This window comes from Etheostoma cragini, chromosome 17 (genome assembly GCF_013103735.1).
Source record: "Etheostoma cragini isolate CJK2018 chromosome 17, CSU_Ecrag_1.0, whole genome shotgun sequence".
Classification (NCBI taxonomy): Eukaryota; Metazoa; Chordata; class Actinopteri; order Perciformes; family Percidae; genus Etheostoma; species Etheostoma cragini.
The window spans coordinates 8,917,218-8,941,287 of NC_048423.1; the positions used below are offsets into that span (position 1 = coordinate 8,917,218).

The 24,070-nt window shown below is 43.0% G+C and overlaps 1 protein-coding gene across 6 annotated transcripts in view; it reads right to left on the reverse strand.

Moving 5' to 3' along the window:
• LOC117960495 (transcription factor COE3) overlaps window positions 1-24,070 on the reverse strand; it is a 67,219-nt gene that overhangs the window by 23,894 nt on the left and 19,255 nt on the right. For 4 of the 6 annotated variants that reach the window (XM_034898435.1, XM_034898432.1, XM_034898434.1 and 1 more), the window contains exons 7-8: window positions 3,732-3,813; window positions 1,610-1,727 (exon numbers count right to left, since the gene is read on the reverse strand). In XM_034898435.1, coding sequence (XP_034754326.1) covers window positions 1,610-1,727; window positions 3,732-3,813 — 200 coding nt within the window. Of the gene's footprint in view, window positions 1-1,585; window positions 1,728-3,731; window positions 3,814-24,070 lie in introns of all 6 variants that reach the window. The other 2 variants (XM_034898433.1, XM_034898430.1) reach the window with 1 other exon arrangement.

The window sequence follows — 24,070 nt, forward strand, 5'->3', positions numbered from 1 at the left end:
TCCTTTTTTCACATCTCTGTTTGTTAAAGGTGTCTCAAACAAAGCCAGCAATTGTTGTTGATGCATGTTAAATTAGTTTGTTATGGTGCTGAGCATGGCAGGGACAAAAAAGAAAGAGAAAAGATCTCAACTTGTGAGAGCACACGCTAGTTAAGCAGAGGGAAGGTGTATTAAAGTTATTAGACAAAGACATGTTCAACTGGGCGGTTGACAATAGCGTTTTTTCTTGTTTTACGGGGCGTCAATCTGCTGCTTTGAAGAGTGTGGTGAAGAGAGGAAGAAAGGGATGGGTAGGGGTAACCTGTAAAGAACACAAGCACACAAGCACACACACATACATAGACACACAAAACACGGAGGATCCCATGGGAGAGGGGGAACATGGAGGCGAGGGCTCAACCTCTTTAATTGCTCCCCTCATTAAGAAACTGGTTGCTAGGCGATCCACACCTATCGTGTCATAAACGTGAAACACACAAACAGAACGTCAACGAACATAATGACTTTGGTGCTCCGGGCAGGACTTTAATTATTTGATTTTGTTCTCCAGTAGAGGAGTCATTAATAAAGACAAAAACAAATAGATTAGCTTTTTCCCCCACTAGGACTGGAGAGCACTGAGATATATTAATTGTCTAGTCTTTTTTTTTTATTAGTTGTTGTTGTATTAAACATTACATTTGCTTTTGGTGATAGAACCATTAATGCCCATTAATGTGTAGAGAAGCTTGTTTTAGTCAGTGGTGTATATAAACTGTTTGCCCAGCCATAATTGGCTCTTGAAATCTGAAGATAAGCAATTTGCACAATTGGCCCAAGTCAGTTCTCTCCTTTTTTTTCTCCTTCCAATCTTTCAGCTGCGTGTGCTCCCATCTGTGAGTGGAGGCCATGAGGGTCGTAAGGTTATGTTTAGTGCATTTTAGTTTTTGGATTTCCCATGGTTTGGTGGTCCTTTTTTTTTTCTCTTTTGGCTGAGCAGGCAATCAGTCTATCATATGGAATCAGTTGGAAGAAAAACAGTAAGTTCTGTTTTTCTCATAGGCCGCCCCCCAACTCCACACACACACACACACAACCACACACACACGTGCACACACACACACACACACTATCAACCCACCCTTTCTTCCCCCCTCCCTTCTCTCTTTCTCCTTCCTCCCCCTGTTTCAGCTCACTCACAGCTAAATCTGCAGAACTCAATGACAGGAAATTGACCTCACAGCCAAATTCTTAGGCAATTTGATCATGTTTCACATAGGCTTTTAGGACAAATGTAGGTGCATTAGGAGACTGCAAGTAGTATAACATTTTAAAATTGCGAATTACCCTGAGCATTATCCTCATCATTAGTGAATATCGACATAATGAATGCACACAGTAATGCATATTATTTCCAGTCAAGACGATAGGTATGATGGAGCAAAAAAGCAACTTGAAAAGTAAAAAATTAAAGTGATGGAGGAACAAATGACTCTAAAGAACTAGAAGCAACTAGGTGTGTGATTTGTAAAATGGGTTGATGTCTGAAAGAAACTAGGAGAAAAAAAAGAGTGTAGCAAATTATAGGATGTAAAAATGTGCCTACCATTCTCCAGATAAGGAGGCGTACCTTCTGAAGGGTCGAGTCTGCGAGCCCTTCGCCCATGCTTGGAATTGTTGTGTACGAACATGTTGTCAGAAACAGCCAAGACATGGCCGTCCACATTGACGGTCGTCGATACGACAACCTGCAACAAGAGTGAAGGTGAAACATGCAATTTAATACATTGTAAGATAATATAAAATGAAGACTGAGAAACATTAATGCTCTAGGGTACAGGGGATGCATGAATGCTTAGAAACGGCTGTGTCGAGGTATATACCTGTGTGCTATTGATTACTATTGTCAAACCTCTTGAAGTGGTTGTTCTCTTTGGACATATCATATTATAGTTACCCTGCTTCTCAGCCATTTTGTTTTTGCTTTTTAATGTCTTGCATTTGTGTTCAGCTAATTGACTTTTCAATCACTAAAATACCATTTCCGTTTACTGTCATCATAGCCGAAGCTCAGAATTATTGATCAGCCTGTCCATCTATTTGAGGATGGAAGGCCTCCCTTTTAAAATATTACTGGAGTCATTAGCAACTGAACCGTACTCCATCCCATCACTCAAAAAACATTTTACTAGGATCGGATTCCCAGCTACACTCCATATTTCATAATGCTAATTTTTGTTGTTGTTTTTTTGGCTACCACATCTTCCAAACAGTGAGCCATATGTGAATGGCCAAAGTGTTTCTGAGCCGGAAACAGAGAGCCCCTCTCAGGTTTGCTTCGCCGGTAAGTGACCTCGGTGTAGCAGTGGAATTTAAGGGGGCGCTTTTTTTTGGTTGGTTAGGGAAGGGTGGGGGTGTAAGGGGGAAGAGGGGGAGAGAAGGGGAAGTGAAAGAGCTCCATTCTTGTGAGCAGGTTCAGAGCTGGGCCAAGCTGAGGATGATGGATTGGGCCCTCTCTGGCCTCCAGCTGGTTTTGGGGGTAATAAGTGGAGTGGAAGGCATGTAGAATACACAACTTTGGCCAGAGAAACACCTATAGTAGAGCATCTGGGATATCTATTTGGTAAATTGGCATACTAACTGTTGGACTAAAAAAAATCTAAAATGTTGTTGTAGACTTGATGTACATGTTTTAGTTTCACAAAAAAGAAAGTTAGTTCTTGCATTCTTTTTGACACACAGGAATGAGAGGTAAAAGCCCTTGGTGGCTGTCATGCATCAGTCCACATTCACCCTGAGGGAAGATTTCAGTAGGCAGGGGAGGTCTAATGGTGGTGACATCAGGAGGGGACACCCTGTCTTGTCTGTTTCATGTCTGGGCTTCCTCCTGGAGGATAGTGGCTTGCGTGTCTATCACAGAACAGTGCTGCCATTGACGGACACCCTCCTGTAGTTTGTCGCTATCCTGATAGGACAAATCACACTAAACTCTTACTCTCACCTTGACCTAGTGGGCTGCTTCTGGTAAAAGTGTCTAGGCAAAACAGATGGATGGTTGGATACACGGATCAACGGGGGGGGGGGGGGGGGGGGGGGGGGGGGGTCAATAATTACAAGGTTCAACTAACATTAGAAGTGAAAGGGTTAAAGATGCAGTAAAAATGTCCTTTAAGTGTAAATTGCAGCATTTTGTTAGCCCACAATAATGATGCTTTTCAGATGGCTTAAGATGGTTTTCATTGGCAATACTATATCTATTAAAGTGTATGCATAGGTGGGTATGAATGAGAGCGGGACATAGAGAAAGCAAACATATGCGCTCCTAGCATGCAAGAACATCTATCCATATGTGTGTGCGTGCTTGCGCATATGTGTGTATAAGAAGGTATGCGTTTCCGCTGCCAGACAGATCCTGAGTTAACACTGTTGTTACATGTGGTTGGATCGTCTTCCCCTCTGTGCTGAGGCTCAGAAAGCTGTCAGGAACACAATTGATGGCACTCTTAAATCCTATATCCTTATTTTTGTCAGATGGTATTCCCTAATAAATATTCTGTCCAGATAGCACAGGACACAAAATCCCTCACTCTCTCTTTCCCTGGGTTTTGCCTCCTTCTGTGCCAATAATAGAAATGTATTCAAATTGACTTAGTGTAGTGTAGCTTTGCATTGTCTGCAAAAAGAGAGACAAACAGTGAGTGGCAAACAGAAATAGACAAAGGATGATGTGTGGAATTTTAGTCTTCAGTCACCTGGAATCTGCGCATGTCTCGTGGATTCCCTGCATTCTTCAGACAGTTCTGATTGCACTTGAGGAAGAACTTTAGGAAGAATCTGAAAGAGAGCACCAAACAAAAGCAAAAAAATATTTATCACACCTTTCAAAATATAAATTTGTAAAATATTTAAGTAACACTCCCCCATTCGATCCATTCATCAGAAACAAACAGGACATTGCACTATTTCAGTTTGGAAAGTCGCTGTGTTCGTCATTCCCTCGAAATCAAGAGCATCAGTCTCTTTGTCATCTCATCCCCTCACCTGAGTTCAGGGGTCTTTCCCTACACCCATCTGCCACTAACATACAGGAAGTCACTTGATATTCCACCCACCTCTTTAATCCCAGGACACCCCCTGTGCAATTAAAGTACTCCTGTTCAATAGGGAAGCAAATGAGGCCCACCTGTGACCAGGTCTTGTTTGAAGAGCATCAGGGATAAAGGACCTAACAAGGTGGGAGCGCGCCACAAAACTTATAGTCCTGTCAGGCAATTAGGCGGACACTCCTGGGACCACCGTATGCCACACACACAGACACACAACGCATACACACACCCATGCACTTGTTGGTGGGTGAGGCAATTATGCCACAAATTACAACCTGGCTAATCGTCTCTGAACAAATGTCACGTCTGAGTGAGATCTGGGCTTGGTAAGTTTGCTCTCCTTCTCTCTGGTCACACAAAATGTATTGATAAAGCCTTTTTCTGAGAGCTGTCTATCAGATGTGGCTTCACACATAATACAACAAACAGTAGTTAAAAAGAGTAAGATTAACAACAGGGCCAATAAGAAATATTCTCTCAGATGTTGCCTATTGTGTAAAATCTTACACAACCACAGAGCACAAACAATAAAATTGACTTGTTTTTGTAAATTCTCCCCAAAGAATCATGACTGATTGTGCTTTTGCTTTCTCCGATTCATTATAGATACCTTGGCGAGAAATTTATTTTTCATCAGATTGCTCTAGCGTTACTATATGCAATACTGTGGTTTCCATTGTAATACAACCTTGGCTCACAGATTCACTGCGGCTCATTGGATTACCATAGATTGCACCATAGATTGCATGGCCATTTCATTCCGCTAAATACAGTGGCTTGTGTGGCCTGTGAGGACGCTTTCACAACACTTAAGACTTCTACTTTACCCAGTGGGATCCTGGCCAGGCCATAAATCAGAGTCTGAAATGACCCTTCTAACCCTGGCCACATTAACACATGCACTGGTCATTTAGAAGCGTTCTTCGATAGACTCCTATACCTTGTGCTTTACTGAGGGCCCAGGAGGGAGAGAAGAGGTGAGAAAATATTTTCACTCCACATCCAAGGAGCTTTGGCTTGGACATCAATAAAAGACGTTTTAACCCATGCCAGAATGCTGATTGCCTGTCGGTGTGTGGTGAGGCCATAAAAAACCTGACTTGTCATTAGTGCATTTCGCTTGATTGTGTTCACTGTGTTTTCGGGTTGCATCTGTTGGCTGATCATCAAAATGACCATTATGTACTCTAATTCCCTGACCCTGTTTTTATTTCCCCATAGAGTCATAATGTAGAGCAGCAGACATCTGCGGAAAGCAGAGCTGAAATACGACTTTTATTTGTCTGTCGCCTCTCATACAGATTGGGTAAGGACAGTGTGTTTGTGCACGTGCAAATGTGTGTGCATGAGCATGTGCACGTACATGCATCATCCGTTGGTAGACAATTTATGTCAGAGCAAGAGATAGAATACATTTCCTCGGCAATGCATTGACTTCATAAAAGAAACACATTACTTTCAGAGTTAGTCTTGTCTCTTTTCTTGGATACTTTAGTACTTTTACGTACTGTTTCTACTACAGCGAAACCAAAAGTTAAGAAACAATAAACACAAGAACTTGAGTGCCCACGCTATCATAAAGAGGCTCCTTTATGTTTACAGTTATGAAGGCAATTAAGCACAATTTCTCAGCTAAAAAGATAAGCTTAATTTTCATAGTCCACAGCAGTGGCAGTACTATAGCATCCATTACATTTGAGTTGGTTAAGATTCTCCATGAGCACAGTGAAAATTGGTCCTTGGTGAGAAGAGAGCAATTAAGACAAGGCCCTCTCACTCTCTTTTACTTCTTAAATATCTACAGAAGTTTGTGCTGGTGTTTTGGCACGCACGGAGACAAAAGGAGGTTGTTTAATTGTTTTTTAATGGGATATCAAGTCGTCGCTGCCATTAGATGTTGGCAATGGAGGGCAAAGGGGGATAGAGAGAAAGAATGAACTGCAATTAGGTTTGATTAAAGCTATCCTTCTCAATAATCAGCTGTTCTGACAGGACAGGGGGACCCTGGTGGCCGCTGAGATGGAGGAAGGTGTTGAGTGATATTAAGGCCAATGAAGGGGATATTAACATGGCTAATTAAAGCTCTGCCAAAGCCGGGAGAGGAGGCTCTCAGTGGACCGCACTGGATGAAATAATCGGCCAAGGCAGCTATCAGTTGGAGGAGAGAGAGAAAGGGAGTGCGGGAACGGGTGGGGTGTAGTCCATCTGAGGGAAGGGGGGAGTAGAGGGAGGGATTGTGGGGGGCATATAGAAAAACTATGAAGTATGAAGAAAGACAAAGAGGAACAGGCATATAGAGAACAACATCCAGGGCAGCCACGGAAGCTCATTTTGACATCAACCCTCTCTGCCTGCATGCCCAAAGCCTGCCAGTATAACTAAGACCTGACATCAGCTTTAATCTCCGGCAGATCGTCATACCGGTCCACAAATCAACGTTAAAACAATCCTGCTCATTCCTTGGTCTAAGGCAATTAATACGATTCTCCTGTAGTACCTCCATGCTCGCCCGCTGCCGAAGCTACTAATCATGCCATAATGATTTCTCTCCCTCTGGTCAAAGGGGAAATAGATTGTCTCTTTAGTAATGCAGCAGGCTCTGTGCCTTCCACTCCCTGGCTTCACAGACCCGGTAATTGAGGAGAAAAAGGCCGACTTTGGCACTTTGACTGATTTGAGGGCTGCTAGACCCTCTTATCTTTACTCTGATCATTTTAGGCTGACACTCAAAGGAAGACCCATCGCCCTAATTCTAGCTCACCCTCTACCATCATCAAACAGAGACGGGAAGAGAGAAAAAAGAAGAGAGAGGGGAAAAAACAAACAGGCGAGGTGAGGAAGGCCTTCTCTCATTTAAATGGCCAACTTAATTGCAGGGTTGATGTCACTCATGCATAAATGTCCATCCCTTTGATTTGAGTGAAGAGGGCAAATAAGGATAATGTTGTATTATTAAGAAGGCTCAATCGACAGTGGAGGGTAGCGCTCCTGTCAATTCCATTATGTCTTTTATCCATTCATTTTCAGATTCACATCATTTTTTTATGACTTGTTAGAAACATTGAGTCTGAGCTACTGGAAATTATTTTCACTCGCTGGTTTCTTATATTACAAACATGAGAGTTTATTTTTTTTCTCTTCAATAGTACACCTTATTGCACAAAAGAGGTTCCCCTTATTTGTTTAGGCCGTTACACAATACACTGACAGATGGTCACAGTATCTGTAAGAGTCAGACTACAATCTGCTGACACCAGATCTCTACGCTGAGATAGTAGTACACGGGTCAATAGCGTATCGGATTTCCAAAACGCCAGGGTCTTAATGTCAAGCCTCCTGCCTTCCCTACCTACTGGTCCAGTTATTAGGCACTCCACTGAACTGCATTCAGATCCCTGTTGTGACAAGGCGGAGCAGGTAAAACGAGAAATAGAGACACTTATAGATCTTAATCTTCTTGAGCACTCATTTATGCAACTGAGTGGTCGTGGCTATATATGCCAGTTAAGTCCCTGGGAGGCCGAGCCAAGCTGCGTGGCCATTTCTGTCATATTCTGGTTCGCCGCTGTCTTCTCTCGTCAAGCAGAGCTGTTTTTCTCTCTTTAGCTGAAGTAAACCACAGCACATTAACAATATTTGCTCTACCCCTGTACAAGCGCCGAGGGACCAGACCCACAGATCCTATCACTTCTTTATCAGGGAACAAGTGCCTCACTATCCAACCTTATTGGGTTTGGGAGATTAACCCTTTCCACTCACGGCTCTGCCCATCTCCTCCGAGAGCAGCAAGGCAGATGTCACTGTGATTATTATTGTTCAACATCAAATATCCCAACTACATGTCTCTGAGAATTTATTGGGTATTTCCAAGGCCTTTTTTTGTTTTTATTTCTTTATTTCTTTCAGCTGTTATTGTCAGTTCATTTTGTTGTTTCATATTTCATATTTTTGTTGGTGGTGTGTGTGTTTCAGGGGTGTCACAAATAATGTATGTGCTTCCTCTGCACCCTAAGATGTAGCTGTGTCCTTCCATTCATCCCTCTTTACCCTCTCCTCCACCATCCCCCTTTCTCTCTAATGGGCAGAGTGGCATTGACATTATTTCACTTGAGGATCCCTCACTCTGTCAATCCCTCTTCATTTACTCCATGGCTACAGGACTCATTATGGTATCTCTTCCTGCTTCTCTCTCTCTCCTTTACTCTCACTCGTTTTCCTCACCTCCTGTCTCGCTTGCTCTCTAGCTCCCTCGCTCTCTCTCTGGGCACTGTTAGTTTCTTACTTAAGAAAATCGCTCGTCTTCACAAATGGTTTCACGTCAAACCCACTCCTAGCAAGCCCCCACTGATTCCTTTCAGGCTTTGGCACAGGTTTACTGTTACAGATTAGACGAACACTCGGAGCTCCTGCTAACTATCCATCACTTGCTAACAGTGGACTAAGGCTGTGTGCTTTATGCAGCTTTTAGCTCCAGCCCGCCACACACTGCATGTTTAGCCCCAAGCTTTCTCTCTGCCTCACCCATCCCCTTACATCAAGATACTGCTGAGGCTGTGTACTGTTGCACGCTGTTCTTTGTTTTACTCTGAATACGCCTTTTCTCTACCAAGACTTTGAAGACAATATAATAAGACACAAAACATAAATAATTCTGCGTTGTTTTGTCTTGCGCGGCCCTGTTGTAAAAACGAATCAAACATTGGTTGCCGCTATAGAGCCAACATAATCTACATCCAAACTGGAATTCATAAATATTATTGAATCATCACCGGCACCATAAAAACTGTGTGATGATGATTACTTAAAATGACTATGACAGTCTCAAAGATGTTGGTCGTGAGGTTGCTGACATTACAAAAATAATCACGTTAGGCTTGGGGCCTTGAGGAAATACCAGTCAGCACCTCCTTGCGCTAGTGAGATGGAAGATAAGCGTGTTGAAGTTGCTGAAATGTTGAAGTAAATCGCCAGGGTAAATCGTAATATTTAGGGTGTTGGTTGTGGCCCTGCAATGAGAGAAAAACATTGCTGTCCTTCTCCTGTGGCACCTTGGAGTGATCAGACCCAGGCTAGACACAGAGGAACGCAGCTGTACAGGCAATGCCAGCAGGGGGTCTTTGACCGTTTACCGACAGCCATGTTGGATCCAGCAAGCCAGTGGGGGCTTATTCGTGTGTGTGTGTGTGTGTGTGTGTGTGTATGTGTGTGTGTTTGTGTGTGTGTGTGTGTGTGTGTGTGTGTTTGTGTGTGTGTTTTATGTATAGGTTGGTGAGTCAATGGTTTTGCTGTTTGTCCATGCATGTTCAAATGTATGCCAGTGTATTTCTACATCAGATTATTACTAATGTATTATACATACATCTAAAGTGGCTGTCAGGACTGGTCAGTCATCATAAAACATGAGGCAGCCACTCTGACATCGCCACCACATTAACGCGTTTTCAGAAGGCAAAAAAAACACACACACTGTGGACTGTCATGTAGGCAGGGAGGGATAGAGACAGAAAGACAGAGAGCAGGTCGGTGCTTAAAGCTAACAGGTAACCTTTCTGTGCACCTAGGACAAAGGCAGGAGGAAAAAGAAAATGTCAAATTAAGAGAGGCCAGGCAGAGAGACGTGGCTGCCATATTTGTGTGAAAGCCCAGTGCTGTTGGCAGCAGAGATGGCTGCTTTCTGATTCATCTGGGGCCGTATGGCAAAGCTTTGTCAGTCTGTGCGAGGTATAAATAATTCAGGGTGAGAGATGGCAATTACAGGGCCCTGCACAACCAAAATGAATATTTTATAAGGACTAAAACTGCCCTGGAATGAATCACACACATGGAGTCACACACACATATACACACATACACACACACACACAAACACACTAACACACACACACACACACACACACACACACACACAAGCATAAGTGAATGTGTGCACACACACACACGTAAGCACAGATGCACCTACCCACACACACACACACACACATACACACACACAAACACACCCACACCCACACACACATACGCACGCAAAGGTAGCACATATGAACCCTTAGCTGTATTGCCAGTCAATATAACTATTTTATTATATAAACCCCTGCATTGTGGGTTAATAATTTTTAATATGCTTGCATGTGTGATTTTTCCCAAAATGTTGTTAAAGGTGAAGGAGTGTGTTACATTTGTTGTTCTGTTGTAAAATGTAAAATGTATTTACCACCACAAACAAATATACCTTTGAAAGATTGTAGTCAGCTATTCAGTAACCCATTTTAAATACATCAACAGAAAATACAAGTGTTGTCAATATGAAGAAAACATTTATACAAAAAGCAGTCTCCAGAGACTCAGAGCCTTTACTTTTGACCCTGTAAATATGGTCTTTGTGTGTGAGCAAAGGGGGGGTAGGGGTGGGGGGGGGCAAAATGCTAATGGGAAAAGATTAAACCCAAAAGCCGCCTGGAGCATTTACCTCTAAAGGGTTTTGTCTGTCAGGTTTCCTGCAAAACTCTGTCTTTATAATTCTGAGACAAAAAATAACATTGTTCCCTAGTCCTGAGGATGCAGTGGATTGGTTGAATGGCCATTGTGTGGGCCTAGCTAATGATACCTTAGCTTTTGTGAGAGGGAGGCCAGGTAGGTCTGTGACATCAACGCCACACAAGTGCTTCTCTGTCCGGATGTTTAGGGAAGGATTTCGTCCATGGTGGGAAAAGGGTATAGAGAATAAACAGATCCTGTTTTTGTACCTGCATGCTGAACCCCTTTGTCTAAGACAGGGGTATCCTAAGGAAAAAGAAGCTTTTTTAACTTTAAACCATTACCATTACTTTTATCTAATGATGTGAATATAATATATGTACATCAATTTCTGGAAGGAATTGCTTCAGCAGAGAATGATGTAATTCCAGGGGTGTCTTTCTTTCCTCTTTTTATATCAGTGGGAGGGTGGGCGTATTATTTGTCAGTCCAAAGGGAAGATGGCAACCCTCTGAGGGAGGAGAGACCCCAAGCATGAAGACACCGATCACATGTGTTGGAAAAAGTGACAGCAAGGCAAATGCTAAGAGAAAGCTGCTTCCTTACCGAACCACACACTGTTAGCGATAGCTGTAGTGAAGGGAGCTGACAAACCCGTATCGTGGCATGTCTCGCCCCGTTTGTGAGTTTTCAAAGAATGTGATTTGCAAATAACATGAGTCTCTGGGCATAGACTGGGCATGTAAGTACGGTGAATAAAGCCCCCCTGCTCGGCTGAGGGAAACCCTTACTTGTCAGCTCAGTTCTTTGTCAGGAACCTGACAGATAAATAGGCAGTGTTTTGCCGCTCACTCCTCCTGCCTTATGTACACAGAGGCATGTGTCTGCTTCCACATACAGGTTGACTTGCTTTAGGGGAGGAATTTGTTAAAAGATACCCCACTGCTTCTAAGGGCAATGACTGAAAATATTGTGGGCCACTTCAGACAGCCTCAACAACAAACAATGGGGGTTGATGTGTAACCAGATAAAACACAGATCGAATAGCTGGGTCTAAGCACCACTACAGGGCTTATTTTTCATGCAAATTACTACTAATGAGCTTCCTGAAATCTGACTAATTATATCAAAGTGATTTCTTTAATTAGTTTGTAATAATTCCTCGCATAAACATCATAGTAAACAGATTAAGCTATATAAAAATATCAATTTGTCACACTTTATATGAGATGCTGTACTAATCTTGCTTCTCCAAAATGCCAGCGCAAACATTTATAAAATAATTAAATATGTACTGTGTGGTAACATTAGGGAAGCATATCTTTTGGATATTTGTCACAGTTTTTCCACAATGGACTCTCTAACATATAAGGGAGAAGCCTCTGAAAGAATAAGAGAACATAGTGAAGTGAGTATAATGACGTACACACATAACTGTTGAGAGAATCAAGTTAATAATTCAATATTACAGAGTGATATCAATAGAAAATTCTATAATTAAAAATCATAAAATATCTAACTAAAACAGAGCTAATGTTACTTTAATCCGACATTGGAGATTACACCACCGAGTGACTGGAAATACTGCATGTCAAATCCAAATACCTATTTGAAAAATAACAGACGACTTGAGAAAAGATAAGAAATTGCATTTATCTACCACTTTGCACCTCTTGTTAATCCAAAAACATTCCTCAAACCCCCGAAGAGTAAAACTATCTAATATACTACCAGTCACAAGAGAACTCATACGACTACCGATCTTTCTGATACCCTCAATCTGCGCTGAGATGGATTAAACATTCAATTTGTTACTCGCCAGACCACCACCTAGGTTCACCACTTACCATACAAATGGAAAACGCGCTAGTAATCTATTAGCCTGCCTGGTCTGACACTGTATTATGTTGTATTTGTATTATATTTACTTCAGGGAAATTACGATTCAAGTCATATTTATCTTCATGTGGAAATGTGTGTCTAAATGGAAATCACCTATAGTGCGAGGGTAGATGCAGAGCAATACTAATGTGATCCATGAACCGTGCGATTTAGTCACCCTCTATGGATGCACTATGGGCTGATTCTACATATCAAACATGTTCTCCCCCTGTTAAAGCCCATACCCAGAGCCCCTGATGCTGTTTGATAATTATTACGCTTACATTACAACACAAGACCTTGCCTGTGGAGCTGGAAGAGCCGCCCCCTTCCCAGTAAACACACACACATACATACACGCACTCGCATGCCCGCACGCCCTTTGTCATATACAGTAGTAAACAGCTTCCCAGTAAGCTGTTTGCACTTCACTGCCTGCTCTAGGAAATAAAAACAAAGAGCAAATTGGGGGTTTTGCGTCTCAGTGAATATTTAAGGTTGTTTTACTCACAGAATCCATTACCTTTTAAAACATGTGCCTAATGCGTTCAGCCTTTTCATTTTACAAACAAAGCCTAAATTAGGAATTAAATACATTCATATTTAGATAACGGCATTAGCTTTATGACATCAATGTGAAAAAGTTGGCCGCCATCCATATCATTCCCATGCTTCCATTGTTACGTTAAATTGCAATATTAATCCTGGCTCAAACCAAGGTACTGTAGCTTTTATGCAGTACACTTGAATTATGCTATTGAAGTAATTGATAGTGATTCAGTCATTGAAGGTACTAATCCCATGATTCAGTTCATCTCTCTCAGTGCCATTTACCTCCAGATGTTTAGAGTTTGGGGTAATCAATAAAGAGGGAATAAAGATTGGCATTCACAATACTCCCCTTGACAAGCTCCAGCCGAATGTTTGTCAAGCAAATTAAACACACTTAGACTTTTCACCTGCTCCTACAACGACACCACATATGGCCGTGAAGTTAAAAATAAGAAACTCTGCATACATTACCATGCATAATGCACAACTCCCTCCATTTAATATGCAAATTTTGTAAAATATTACTGAATACCTTCTGTTCGGAATGAATAAATTTGAATTGCAATTAGAATAATCTTGTATAATTAATGAAAACTGTCAATTTTGGTTCCGAAGTAATTTGATTAGCATGTTGATAGGACACTTATCAAGTTCAGTAAACTGTTAGATTAAGAAGATGAAAAAAAAAGATTCTAAGGATATTTTTCTCAACGGCTCTGACATTTTCCCTTGGCATTGTAAACAAAGACAGTAGCTGGCAAACTTCCTGAATTGTGGGGTGAGAAAGGGAGGGTGGAAAAACAGAAAAAGAGAAATAGAGACGAGGACAGAGATAGAGAGCCTCTTGAGATAATCTGTGAATCTCAGTCCACAGATGAAAAGGAGTCTATCGTCAAGGCTCCTGAGTGAGCTACTCATCTCTGCCCTCTGCTCTCCAGCTAAACCCAAGTTTATGGGATTTATCTTGTGAACCATTTGTAGTTTTCACATCACATGATGAGTTAAAAACAGCACACAGCCTTTCTAAATGTTTCGAGGCTATACATGTAGAGTTCTCAGCTAAAACCCACAGACAACTGATTCCAGTCTGCAATTCATTTGAGAGTAGCTATCTATTAGCGATCAACAAATTGATGTACGCCATTGTTGTATTGTATAAAACAGAACCATCTGTAGTGTCTACAGATGAACAGAGCTAGTGACCTCCTTTTCCCCTCTTTTTCTCTGCTCATTAGCTATCCTGAACCTCTTTCCCTCCTGCCTTCAGTTTTCAAACCCCCAAATGAGACCTAAATCGCTTGCAATACAGGTTAGCTTGAGGAAGGGGGGGGCAAACATCTGTCGCGCTAGGTACCCACACGCGGCTCGGGGTATCTCCTGCGAGGAACTTTGGGGATGTTTAATTCATAAACGCTGTCATCCATGTAAACCTCCTGATTTCATAATGACTAACTCTTGGTGGTTTAATTAATTTAATAATGCCTTTCAGAAGCCATAAATGAAAGGGTCTCTGAAGTGGTGCATTAATTAGCCAGCACCGATGCTAGCCCTGTCAGACTGGTGGCTGTCAAAAGCAGGGCAAAGCGGAGGATGGGCACAGCTGACGTCCTGAGGTCAGAGGTCATGCCAATCATGCTCCTCACCACACTTAATGAGTCATAATTTGTGTCTAGTATACACATGTATTAGGGTCAACCTGTGGTCATGTCTATAATTCTCTCCCCTTGCTAGACTACATGAAAATAACTGGCGGTGCGACAAGGTACATTTTCTGTAATAAGCTGTGGCATGGCCACATTATGTTGCTACTTGTATTTACATGGCAACTACCTCTGAAAGTAAAATCTGTCAGATGTTTGCCTTTACCTTACCTTATAAGATTGATGTTGTTACTGTCTACATATTTCCTTTTAATTATAATGTAATGGCTTACTTGCTCACAAGGTTATAATATAGAATAAATCAAACGTCATTGAAAGTCTCAGCAACTCAACGCATGAGCACACAAAATCATCACAGAGCCCACCAGATTATATTCCAAACTAACTCCATGCATCTCATAAGGTGGTTGTTTTCCTTTTTCATATTTCATAAATATGAACCAGGGAGGTTTGTGTCTGTGCCTGTCCATTTATTACCATAAAAATCAGCTGACTGAAGTATCTCACTATCTGTGGAGGCAATTAACTGTTTTGAGAGAATGCGTAATACGGGACTTTGTAATGGTATCATTTGGAGTCAAGGCACAGATGCGCCGTGCGGAGCCATACTGTAATTAGAGAGAAACGCTGTACAGGTTTTCCACTAATTAGCAAATTATGCTGAAAATAGCATCAAGCTAATTAACAGTTATTATGGCATTTTTGAAAGTATGACTTTAATTAGCAAAGTCCTGACGCAGGCAATTTCAAACTCGTCTCCAAGAAGATGAGGAAGAAAAGAAGAAAAAAAACACGGGGCATGATCAAGAAGATACCAAGATTATTATGATGCCGTCAAAAACTAAAGGAAGGAGGGAAAAAAACAGGAGGGGAAAAAGAGAGCCTGATTGAGGGAGAGAGGGAGGAAAAGGAGGAGGAGGAGGAGGACCGGGGGGTAAAGCTTTTGTGTGTTGTGTCTGAATCTCCATCCAAATGAGGGGACATGTGTGCTGTGCCATGTTGCCAAGAGGAGCCCTGAGCCGTGTGCCCAGTGTCAGGTGGCAGCGGCTCACCCCTCAGCTACCAGGCGAAGACGAGAGTGAGCTCAGCTGGTGCCCACAGCCACTCACTTATTCTACTCCGCTGCACATTAAAGGAGCCCTCGAGTGGAGCCAAGCAACGCCAGCCAGCCAACCTGACAACAACACTCCACCTCCTCCTCATTTCCAACAGTTCCTCTTAGCACTTCCAGGAAACCCACCTTGGACCTAATGACGGCCGGTTAAAGCAGATAAAACTGAAGAATTCTGTCTCCTCTTAGTTTAAGATAGAAAATATCTTCTGCTGTCTGGAATAATTTCTGTTTGGAGAAATGCCATTCATTATCATCACAGTTGTTGATAAAATGGACCAAAGTGAGTATTTGGGAGGTGTTTTGGAGAAATAGTGTTTTTAAAGGCACCTGTGCAGAACCTTTTGATGGGAGGAAGTGTCACCAGTGGAAGTAGGGAAAACAGTAAAACAGGAGTGTAAGAGATGGAGGAAGAGAGGAGAGAAGGAGAGGGGTGGACTGAAGGGTCTTTGAAGGCCCAGTGTGTGAGAGAGAACAGAAGTGTGCCTAGCCCCAGGCAGCCTACGGCTCAGGCCCATTAGCTAGACTGACCTTGCCCGCGCCTTTGTCTTTGTGTTCTCCTCCCGCTGCTTCCCCTTCTCAAGCATTCCCTTTTTGTTGTCTCCGAGCGAGATTGGGAAGGGGGCCATATCTTTCAGCTTTCTAAAAACCTCCCAACCCCCCATCTACCACTCCCCCCCCACACACACACACACACACGCACACACACACACGCACACACACTCCCCACGCCTCGCCTGGAGCTTGTGCCCCAGAGGGCTCAGTACAGTGACACCCCTAGCCGGTGGCCACCTCTGCCCCAAGATAACTTGGCTGGAGTGGTCAGTGCCCCAAAGAACCCCAGAGAAAATTCTACATATCAGGGGGTCCAAATCATGGTGCTGCAGGCCTTGCATACATGCACCCACTATGGGCAACCTGCCTCTTTATTGCCTGCCTCTCATTTGAGAGGATGGAGCCTGGCTGCCAAGTTTTGACACCGCCACATATGGCCTCCTCCATCAATCGGACTAATCAAGCATCAAGGGGAGGCAGGACCAGCTTAATTGCCAGCCAGATATAGCTGCTCTCACTTGACGTGCAACCTGAAATAGAAACAGGTCTGAGGAGACATGGCAGAAGACAAATGAATACGGCCATTGTTCTAATAATTATATCAAAATACACTTGGTCTTAAATCTACACTCTAGAAAAATAACAGCTCATGCAACAGATTCTGTTATTTCAACATGGCAAATCAACACTATTGCAAATATTGCCTTAATAGTGCATCATCTACTCATTAAAATGTGGATTATGTTCACATGTGTAATGTCTGGTACCTCAGGTAAGAGAAGTGTACAGTAAGTTGTAAGGGAGTTTTTTCCCATGCAGGCTGCAGTGCTCTGCTCCTCCAGAGTCCTTGAGGCGTTCTGCCTGCCTCTCTCAACTTCCTGTTTCCCTCCACCCCCCACTGGGGTAGCAGCCACGGAATAACTTAGCACACGGAATGAGGAGGAGAGATCAACAGCAGTGATCCATTCATCTTAAGTTTCTCCCGTCACTCTCCCTTTCCGTTTGTAAACACTGAGGGTCTGTGGTCAGAATGGCCTTTTGTCCACTGTGTTTTTCTGCATCCCTCTCTTATTCACTTCAAAGGTAACAAGTGACAGATGTCTGTCTTCTCTGCGGTCTTAAACACCGAGGCGCCGCGATAGCATCTGGGCTGAATGTCAAACTGTGAATCTTCCCTAAGAATGTACTGTGGTTATGCCAAGCTCATTGTTATTAATGTCAGGGACACTGCCTACAGAAGTATTTAAGATACTCCCTGTAGTTCACAGCAGGGTGCATGTGTGGGTGGGGGCTTGTATGTAGAAATGATAGACAACAATTATTAGGAAAAATATTACAATAGAGAAATTCTTAGGACAAATTGAATGGATGAATAGCTCAATTAGATCTATATCAGGATATCCTGGTGGGCGTGCAACTTCCCAAAGAATCTGACTCTGCATTAATCAATTTAGCCACAGGAGATAATGAAAACAAAAACAAAAGAATATATGTTATCTAATATAAATAGAATATATATACATTTCTTTTGTTTTTGTATATATACACGGAAATTTAGCCAGACTAAAGAGTTTCTTGGAGTTGAAGGAATTTAAAAAGAAAAGTGGCAAAGGTGGTGGTGTTCTGAGCTTGTAATCACAGCACGGTGCTGTGTTTATTTAACTTTCTCATCTCCATCGCTGCCTGCTTTTGGTATTTACATGTTTAATTGAGAAGTGTGCTGCCGGTTTCTTCTGCCCATCTGCCGAGTCCCTTCCTCTTATCAGGCTCATTCCTCAAACTGACAGCTCTCCCTTTCTGCATATCTCTCTTTCACTCCCGTGCCACTACACTACTAACTCCTCTCTCCCTTTCCCTGCCTCTCTTCAATCTGTCACGGCCAGATATGAGTAATGACAATGCATTTTCCTGCAAATCAAATCAATAAGTAGAAGCATGCACAGGCAGCCTCACAAGAAAATTCTGTCGAGAGTATCGTGTCATGAAACTCTCTGTTGTGTGGTCCAGGTTTTTTTAGTTTTTTTTACCCCACGTCTAAATCACCGCCTGTCAGACGCAACATGTGTGTCATTGTATCCCCATCAGCGTGTTTCATTGTACACACTACCACCTCTGAAGAGCTGCCTCTTATCAGTCGAGTGTCAGAAAGCCCCCAGCACCACCACCTCCCCCCCTCTGCCTTTCTAAATGCTTTTCTATTAAGAGCAGTGTTGTGTCCCTCTGATAGCGGCAGCTTCTCCACTTCATCATTCATAATCCCAATGGGCATCAATGGACTCTATAGCCTTGCTATCCACACCAAAGGCTTTGTCAGTCAGCGCAAATGAAAACAACTTAAATTAGGGTAAGAATCTGAGGAATTCACCATGAGAGAAAAAGGAAATGGCCCAAAAGGCAAAAGCACTCCAGTCATGAATAGTCCACTCCACATCAAGACATTGGCGATACCTCACATGTTTGGAGTGGGCTCTCAGTCTGCCTCAATTCTTTCTAGATGGCATAAAAAGATATGGAGGGCATTTTACAAGTGTAAAATGGTACTACTTATGTGCTATGTCTGTTAAATGCTTTTCTATTTTAGCACGGGATGACAGAGAGAAAACAGTAAATTCCCTGAGGTAGACAAGTGTTCTGCAAATCAAGGAATGAGAGCCATATGAGAAAGCACGGAGGAACAATGTTCTGCATTCTACATTATAGTGACAGCGTAGGCTAACTTTCAGCTCAAAAAGTCTAAAATGATGTTCCCGCCCTTCCCAGCATGCAGAAGTCCCGCTGGGGGCCTCAATGTGATCAGCAGCATCCCCACCACGTCTCCTCATTATTGAGTAAATAGGTTTGGGCATGTCCTCAGTAAACAAAGCCAAGACTGACAGTTAAGGGAGTGAGGGGAGTGGGAGGCAGCCTCGTTCCCAATTAGAGTCGCCTCAGGCAAAACTTTAAAGAGGAGATCAATCCTACAGATCGCTAAACTGATCCTGTCACAGGCTGGGGATATTTAAACCGTGGTGCAGAACAGAGCGGTGCAGGGCAGTTTTCAGTACAGTTTGACTGTGTGTGCTAATGACTTGGGGGTAGGCTCTCTCACCAGGACACACACCCCACAGCGAAGCAGCCATGATTGACGGGTGAAATCGGACCTCAGCTGCAGTTCTCGGCACAGTAGGGGCCAGATGGGGAAATAGTGATTTGCGTTTTTTAGTATGCAGCTCCTGCACTTACAGATATTCCCTAATTGTCTCCCTTACTTACCTGTGAGGCTGTTTCACATCACAGATGCATAGTACATTTCAAATTAACCCAGGATGTTTTGATTTTTGTTCTCCCATAGCCTACACCTTTGAAGCAGTCTTATTAAAATGTGCCAGTGGGTCTTAACCCTGTCTATCTACTTGAAGTTAAAAGCAAGTTCTCACTAATGTTGGTACAAAAAGAAGGGACTAACATGTGGTGGATAAAGCTGGAGTGGTGGAGATGACACCTGAGTTTAATCGCACTGTCAATTCGTGACATACTGCTCAAGCAGCAGATACTGTATCTTTGACTACAAGTGAGTGGCTGGCACACTCCAACTCCCAGGCACACATGGGTAATGTGTAATGAGCTACCACGCTCTCTGCAACTGCAGAGGAACTGAACGTTTAAATGAGCGAATGATGCATTATGTATATCACTGAGGTTCCTGTGCAGGAATTAATCATGATCATGAAAACCAAAGACAAAACAACATGCTCAGGCCATTGCTAAATTGTTGTGAGCTAATGCAAAACAAATTCATTTTTCATGCCATTAAAGATAAAGAAAGTCTTAAAAGGTTTGGTTGTGCTTGTCTGCGTCTCTTATTGAGAGTCATTCACTTTCAACTTTATTTGCGGATTATTGCAAATCCCCAGTACAAATCATATCATGGAATCATGTAGCTGGGACATTGGATGTGTTCTGCTAATGCTCAAGGAAGATCCCCTGAGGGAGCCATTGAATGGGGGAGAAGGGAAAGAAAGAGAGAGGAAGGAAGGAGAGCACAGATAGAGGGAGAGAAAGTGAGAGAGGGGTGGAGAGCAAGTTACAGAATGGCGAAGGGAGGGATGGGCGGGAAAGAAAGACAGAGAGGAGGGGAGGGCAGCAGCAGTCAAGCTGCACTTTATCCTGACAGATCTCCTTTACACACTAATTTCCTTGTTAAAGAAGAGAAAATGGCACTCAATCCGGAGAAATCCTTTTCTCCTGGAGCAAGCCTGTCAGCTGAGGGATGAGTGGATACAAGCAGCGCGTTCCTCCTCAGGCTAGCTCCCCCTGGCACACAGCAGCTAGGCTACCACTCACAGAAGAGCTCTCTATCTATAGCCATAATTAATACACCATCGGAATATAATGAACCATACCATGATACACAAATTTCAGTGGGTGCCGTTGACAGCAGTCTGTTAACCGCTTGCCGGAAATCAAATGTGAAGTGAATTGATTTTTTGATCATGTCATCTCCATCACAAATGGCAAACAAATTGTGTAAAAACATTTCATGCTCAGTTGCTGTTTATTTATAACATTCCCCGTGACAAAATACTAAGACCCAGCTCCCACCACCCCCATCCCCCACCTGACCCTCTAGCCATTCATTTACAGTTACCAGCAAAGACAATAAAATCCAACAGGAGCACATCTTTCACCGCAACATATTTATCACTGAATTTGTAATTCACCAAAGTGTATTAGCTCGGATTTGAAAAAGGGAGAGAAGAAAAGCCTCTTTTATTTTAAGTCAGGGGTGTTAGCTGTTCAGTCTGTATGTTCTCATCTCCCAAGATTACTATTCGCGGGGTGTGTGTCAAGACTACTTTTCAGAAATCTCGGTAACAATTCAGATGCGATCGATAAGGAGTGACAGTTTATTCTAAGGCTTAGCACAGGCCAAGAAAAGAACGAGTGAAGCATCAAGTTTAGAGGAATGAATTTGTTTTGTATTTGATTTTTCCATTAAATTTATCACCACTTTAACTCTGCCTTTTTCCTTCTCCTCACTCGTTCCCTCTCACTTTCTCCCCCGCTCTGTCACTCACATCAACAACAAGGCTGTAAACGGCTGTCAATTTCTCATCTGTGATTTCCATGTCTTCACTTTCATCCATTTTTGATTGCTTCACACCCTATACCTATGATGCTTTTAGTGCTCATCGGTGACCTTGTGAGATGATGGGGAAAATTATAAAATACATTTTCAGTGGCAGAGTGCCGCTGCCCTTTATAACACTTCATCATATCTGCTGTGGACGGAAAATAGTTGAGAAACATTTTCTTACAAAACTGCCTAATGCTGGTTTGGCACAAAATCATATGGTAAATCTATTACCACTGTCAAGAGAAACCACTTGAGGTTTCCCACAGAGTACCGGCAGGAATAGTGGGAAATTGTGACCCTGAAACTACTGTCCGATTTCTATTTTTTAAAGTGTTTTCAAAATCTTCTCCCTTTTCGGATTTAAGGGTCATTGAGGATGCCAATCAGAGGGACAGGCCAGTCAGAAAGCCAGCGGCGTGAACAGGACAGGAACCAGCTGATGAAATTCATCCATACTTCTCACTTATGATGACATGATTGATTTTCCCTCAGAGTGCTCAAATGTAGGATTGTCTTCCTACCCCCATCTCCTCCTCCATCCCGCCTCAATCTGCCCACCCACCCGCCAAGCCAACAGCTAATGGATAAAGCCTCTGTCTGTCTCAGGCATGGCGGAGAGTTGACGAGTGGAAGAACAACTGCAACGAATGAAGGGTGAAATCTGAGAGTGCAATTTTCCGTCTGTCAATCTCCCTTCAAGAGAACAAGTTGACCACCAATCAGCGGAGTCGATTTGGGTCTGGCGGTTGATGGGAGCATTCTGAGTGACAGCGTCATGTCACTACATTACCACAGCAATGAAAGACATAAAAAGGAATTTTTTGAAGACCCCAGCCAGTTATTCGATTTCTGGATGTGATTTGGGGGGATGGGACCATACTTTTTTGCCTTACCAAATGAACAAACTGACAGGTTAATGCATAACATATTGCTCTATAATTCATGGTTCTGAATTTGGGAGACTCCTATCATCCACTAGGTGCTTCAGAATACAACCAATTAAACTTTACTTAATTATTAAAGGTAGAAAGTGAGGGAGAAACATGCCTTAAAAACTCTTGCTTGCAGTCAATTATGATAAAACTTTAATGAGCCTGGATAGAGAGCCATAAAAACTGATAGCCCCTCCGTCATGAATTATATATCCATATCGATTTTGTTTCTTTGCTATAAGAATTGCAGGTAATCGTATGTTACCACATGTAAAGTGCACTTCCCTAGCGAGGATAAATATTAACTATCAAATATATATGAGGCGTGTGTGCATTTATGACCAAGCTCATGTAGAAAATGAAGAGCAGAGATGTCGAGGCAAGGGCCGTTGGGAATGGATGAAGGGTGCCTTATCTGACAGTAAGAGAGACCCTTAGCGGTGCTGGCTTGATATGTTACCTAGTTAGCGTCACAGAGAGAGGAATAAATAGTTCTTTATTATTTGTGGTTGCCATCATGTCTCTCCTAATAGACAGGCTATACTGAGTTTAAACCACATTATCCTCTGTGAGACCATCGCAATTACTCTTGAGAGCTAGGTCTGATGTGTGGATAAGGCAGGTCGCCCATGTCTTAATGAACACAAACAATGTAAAATGGAGGAAGGAGCAGTGGGGGGAAAGATAATGGCAGGGGAGGGCTTGTTTTAATAGAGACAGCACTAAGTTGTTTGCTATGATCTATGCGAAGTCTGAGAATGCTGAAAACCCCCAATGTTAGATCTTTTTTCATGATCCTATTACCCAATCAATCCACACCCTTTGCTCTGCATTTTGCCGGCCAGCAGCAGGCACAAATCCTGTTTAGTGGATCTCCAGTTGTGGACTTGTGTGTCTTGCTGTCATTGTCACACAGTCCTGCCTTGTTGGACACTTTGGAGGTTAAAGGGCACCAAACTGGATCACTGTGACACCCAGCGTGAGTGTTATCCCCAGCACAAATGGCTCAGTGCTGGGTTAATTGATAAACTGCCGCTCCACTTCATTAGTCAGACAGACCGGGCTTAACGAACGAACACAGAGAGAGTGTCACTCTGAATATGTTAATCATGGCTGGCCATTATGGGGCTCTTCCCTCTACCTCCTTGTCTCGCTCTCTGGTGAACTACAAAGGCGAGGGATGTGTACTCACTTCAAACTCTGTGTACGCTTGTATCAAGCAAGGCTATTTATCAGTGACAGTAGAAAAGAAAATGGGAGACAGGCAGACGCAAGAGTTGTCCATGGTGTTATTGAATATAAATATATAATAACGATGTAAAAAATGCATCATTTGGCCTTTTCACAAAGGCAGTTGTAATATAGCGCTAGGTGAGCACTGTACTTGACGAACACACTGGAGGTGATGGTGTCAGGGGAGAGCTCGTTGGAGCGAGAGGAGGTTTTATTGTTGCCCAGCCCTTCCGCTTAAGTGCACATGGCTGGGAGGAAGCCGGGACCTCCAGCTCTGACCTCTGCGCATGTATATTTAATAGCCCATCAGTTGGCCGGGGCAGCGCTCTGATCAGGATTCAGAGAGGGGCTTTGAACACCCCTGTGTATTCCTGAGCGTGCAGCCTCAAGCTGCTCTCCCCAGCTGTGTCAATTCGACAGCACTGTTACAGGCACCCAGACAAGGCGCTGGGCACTCCACTGCTACCGCC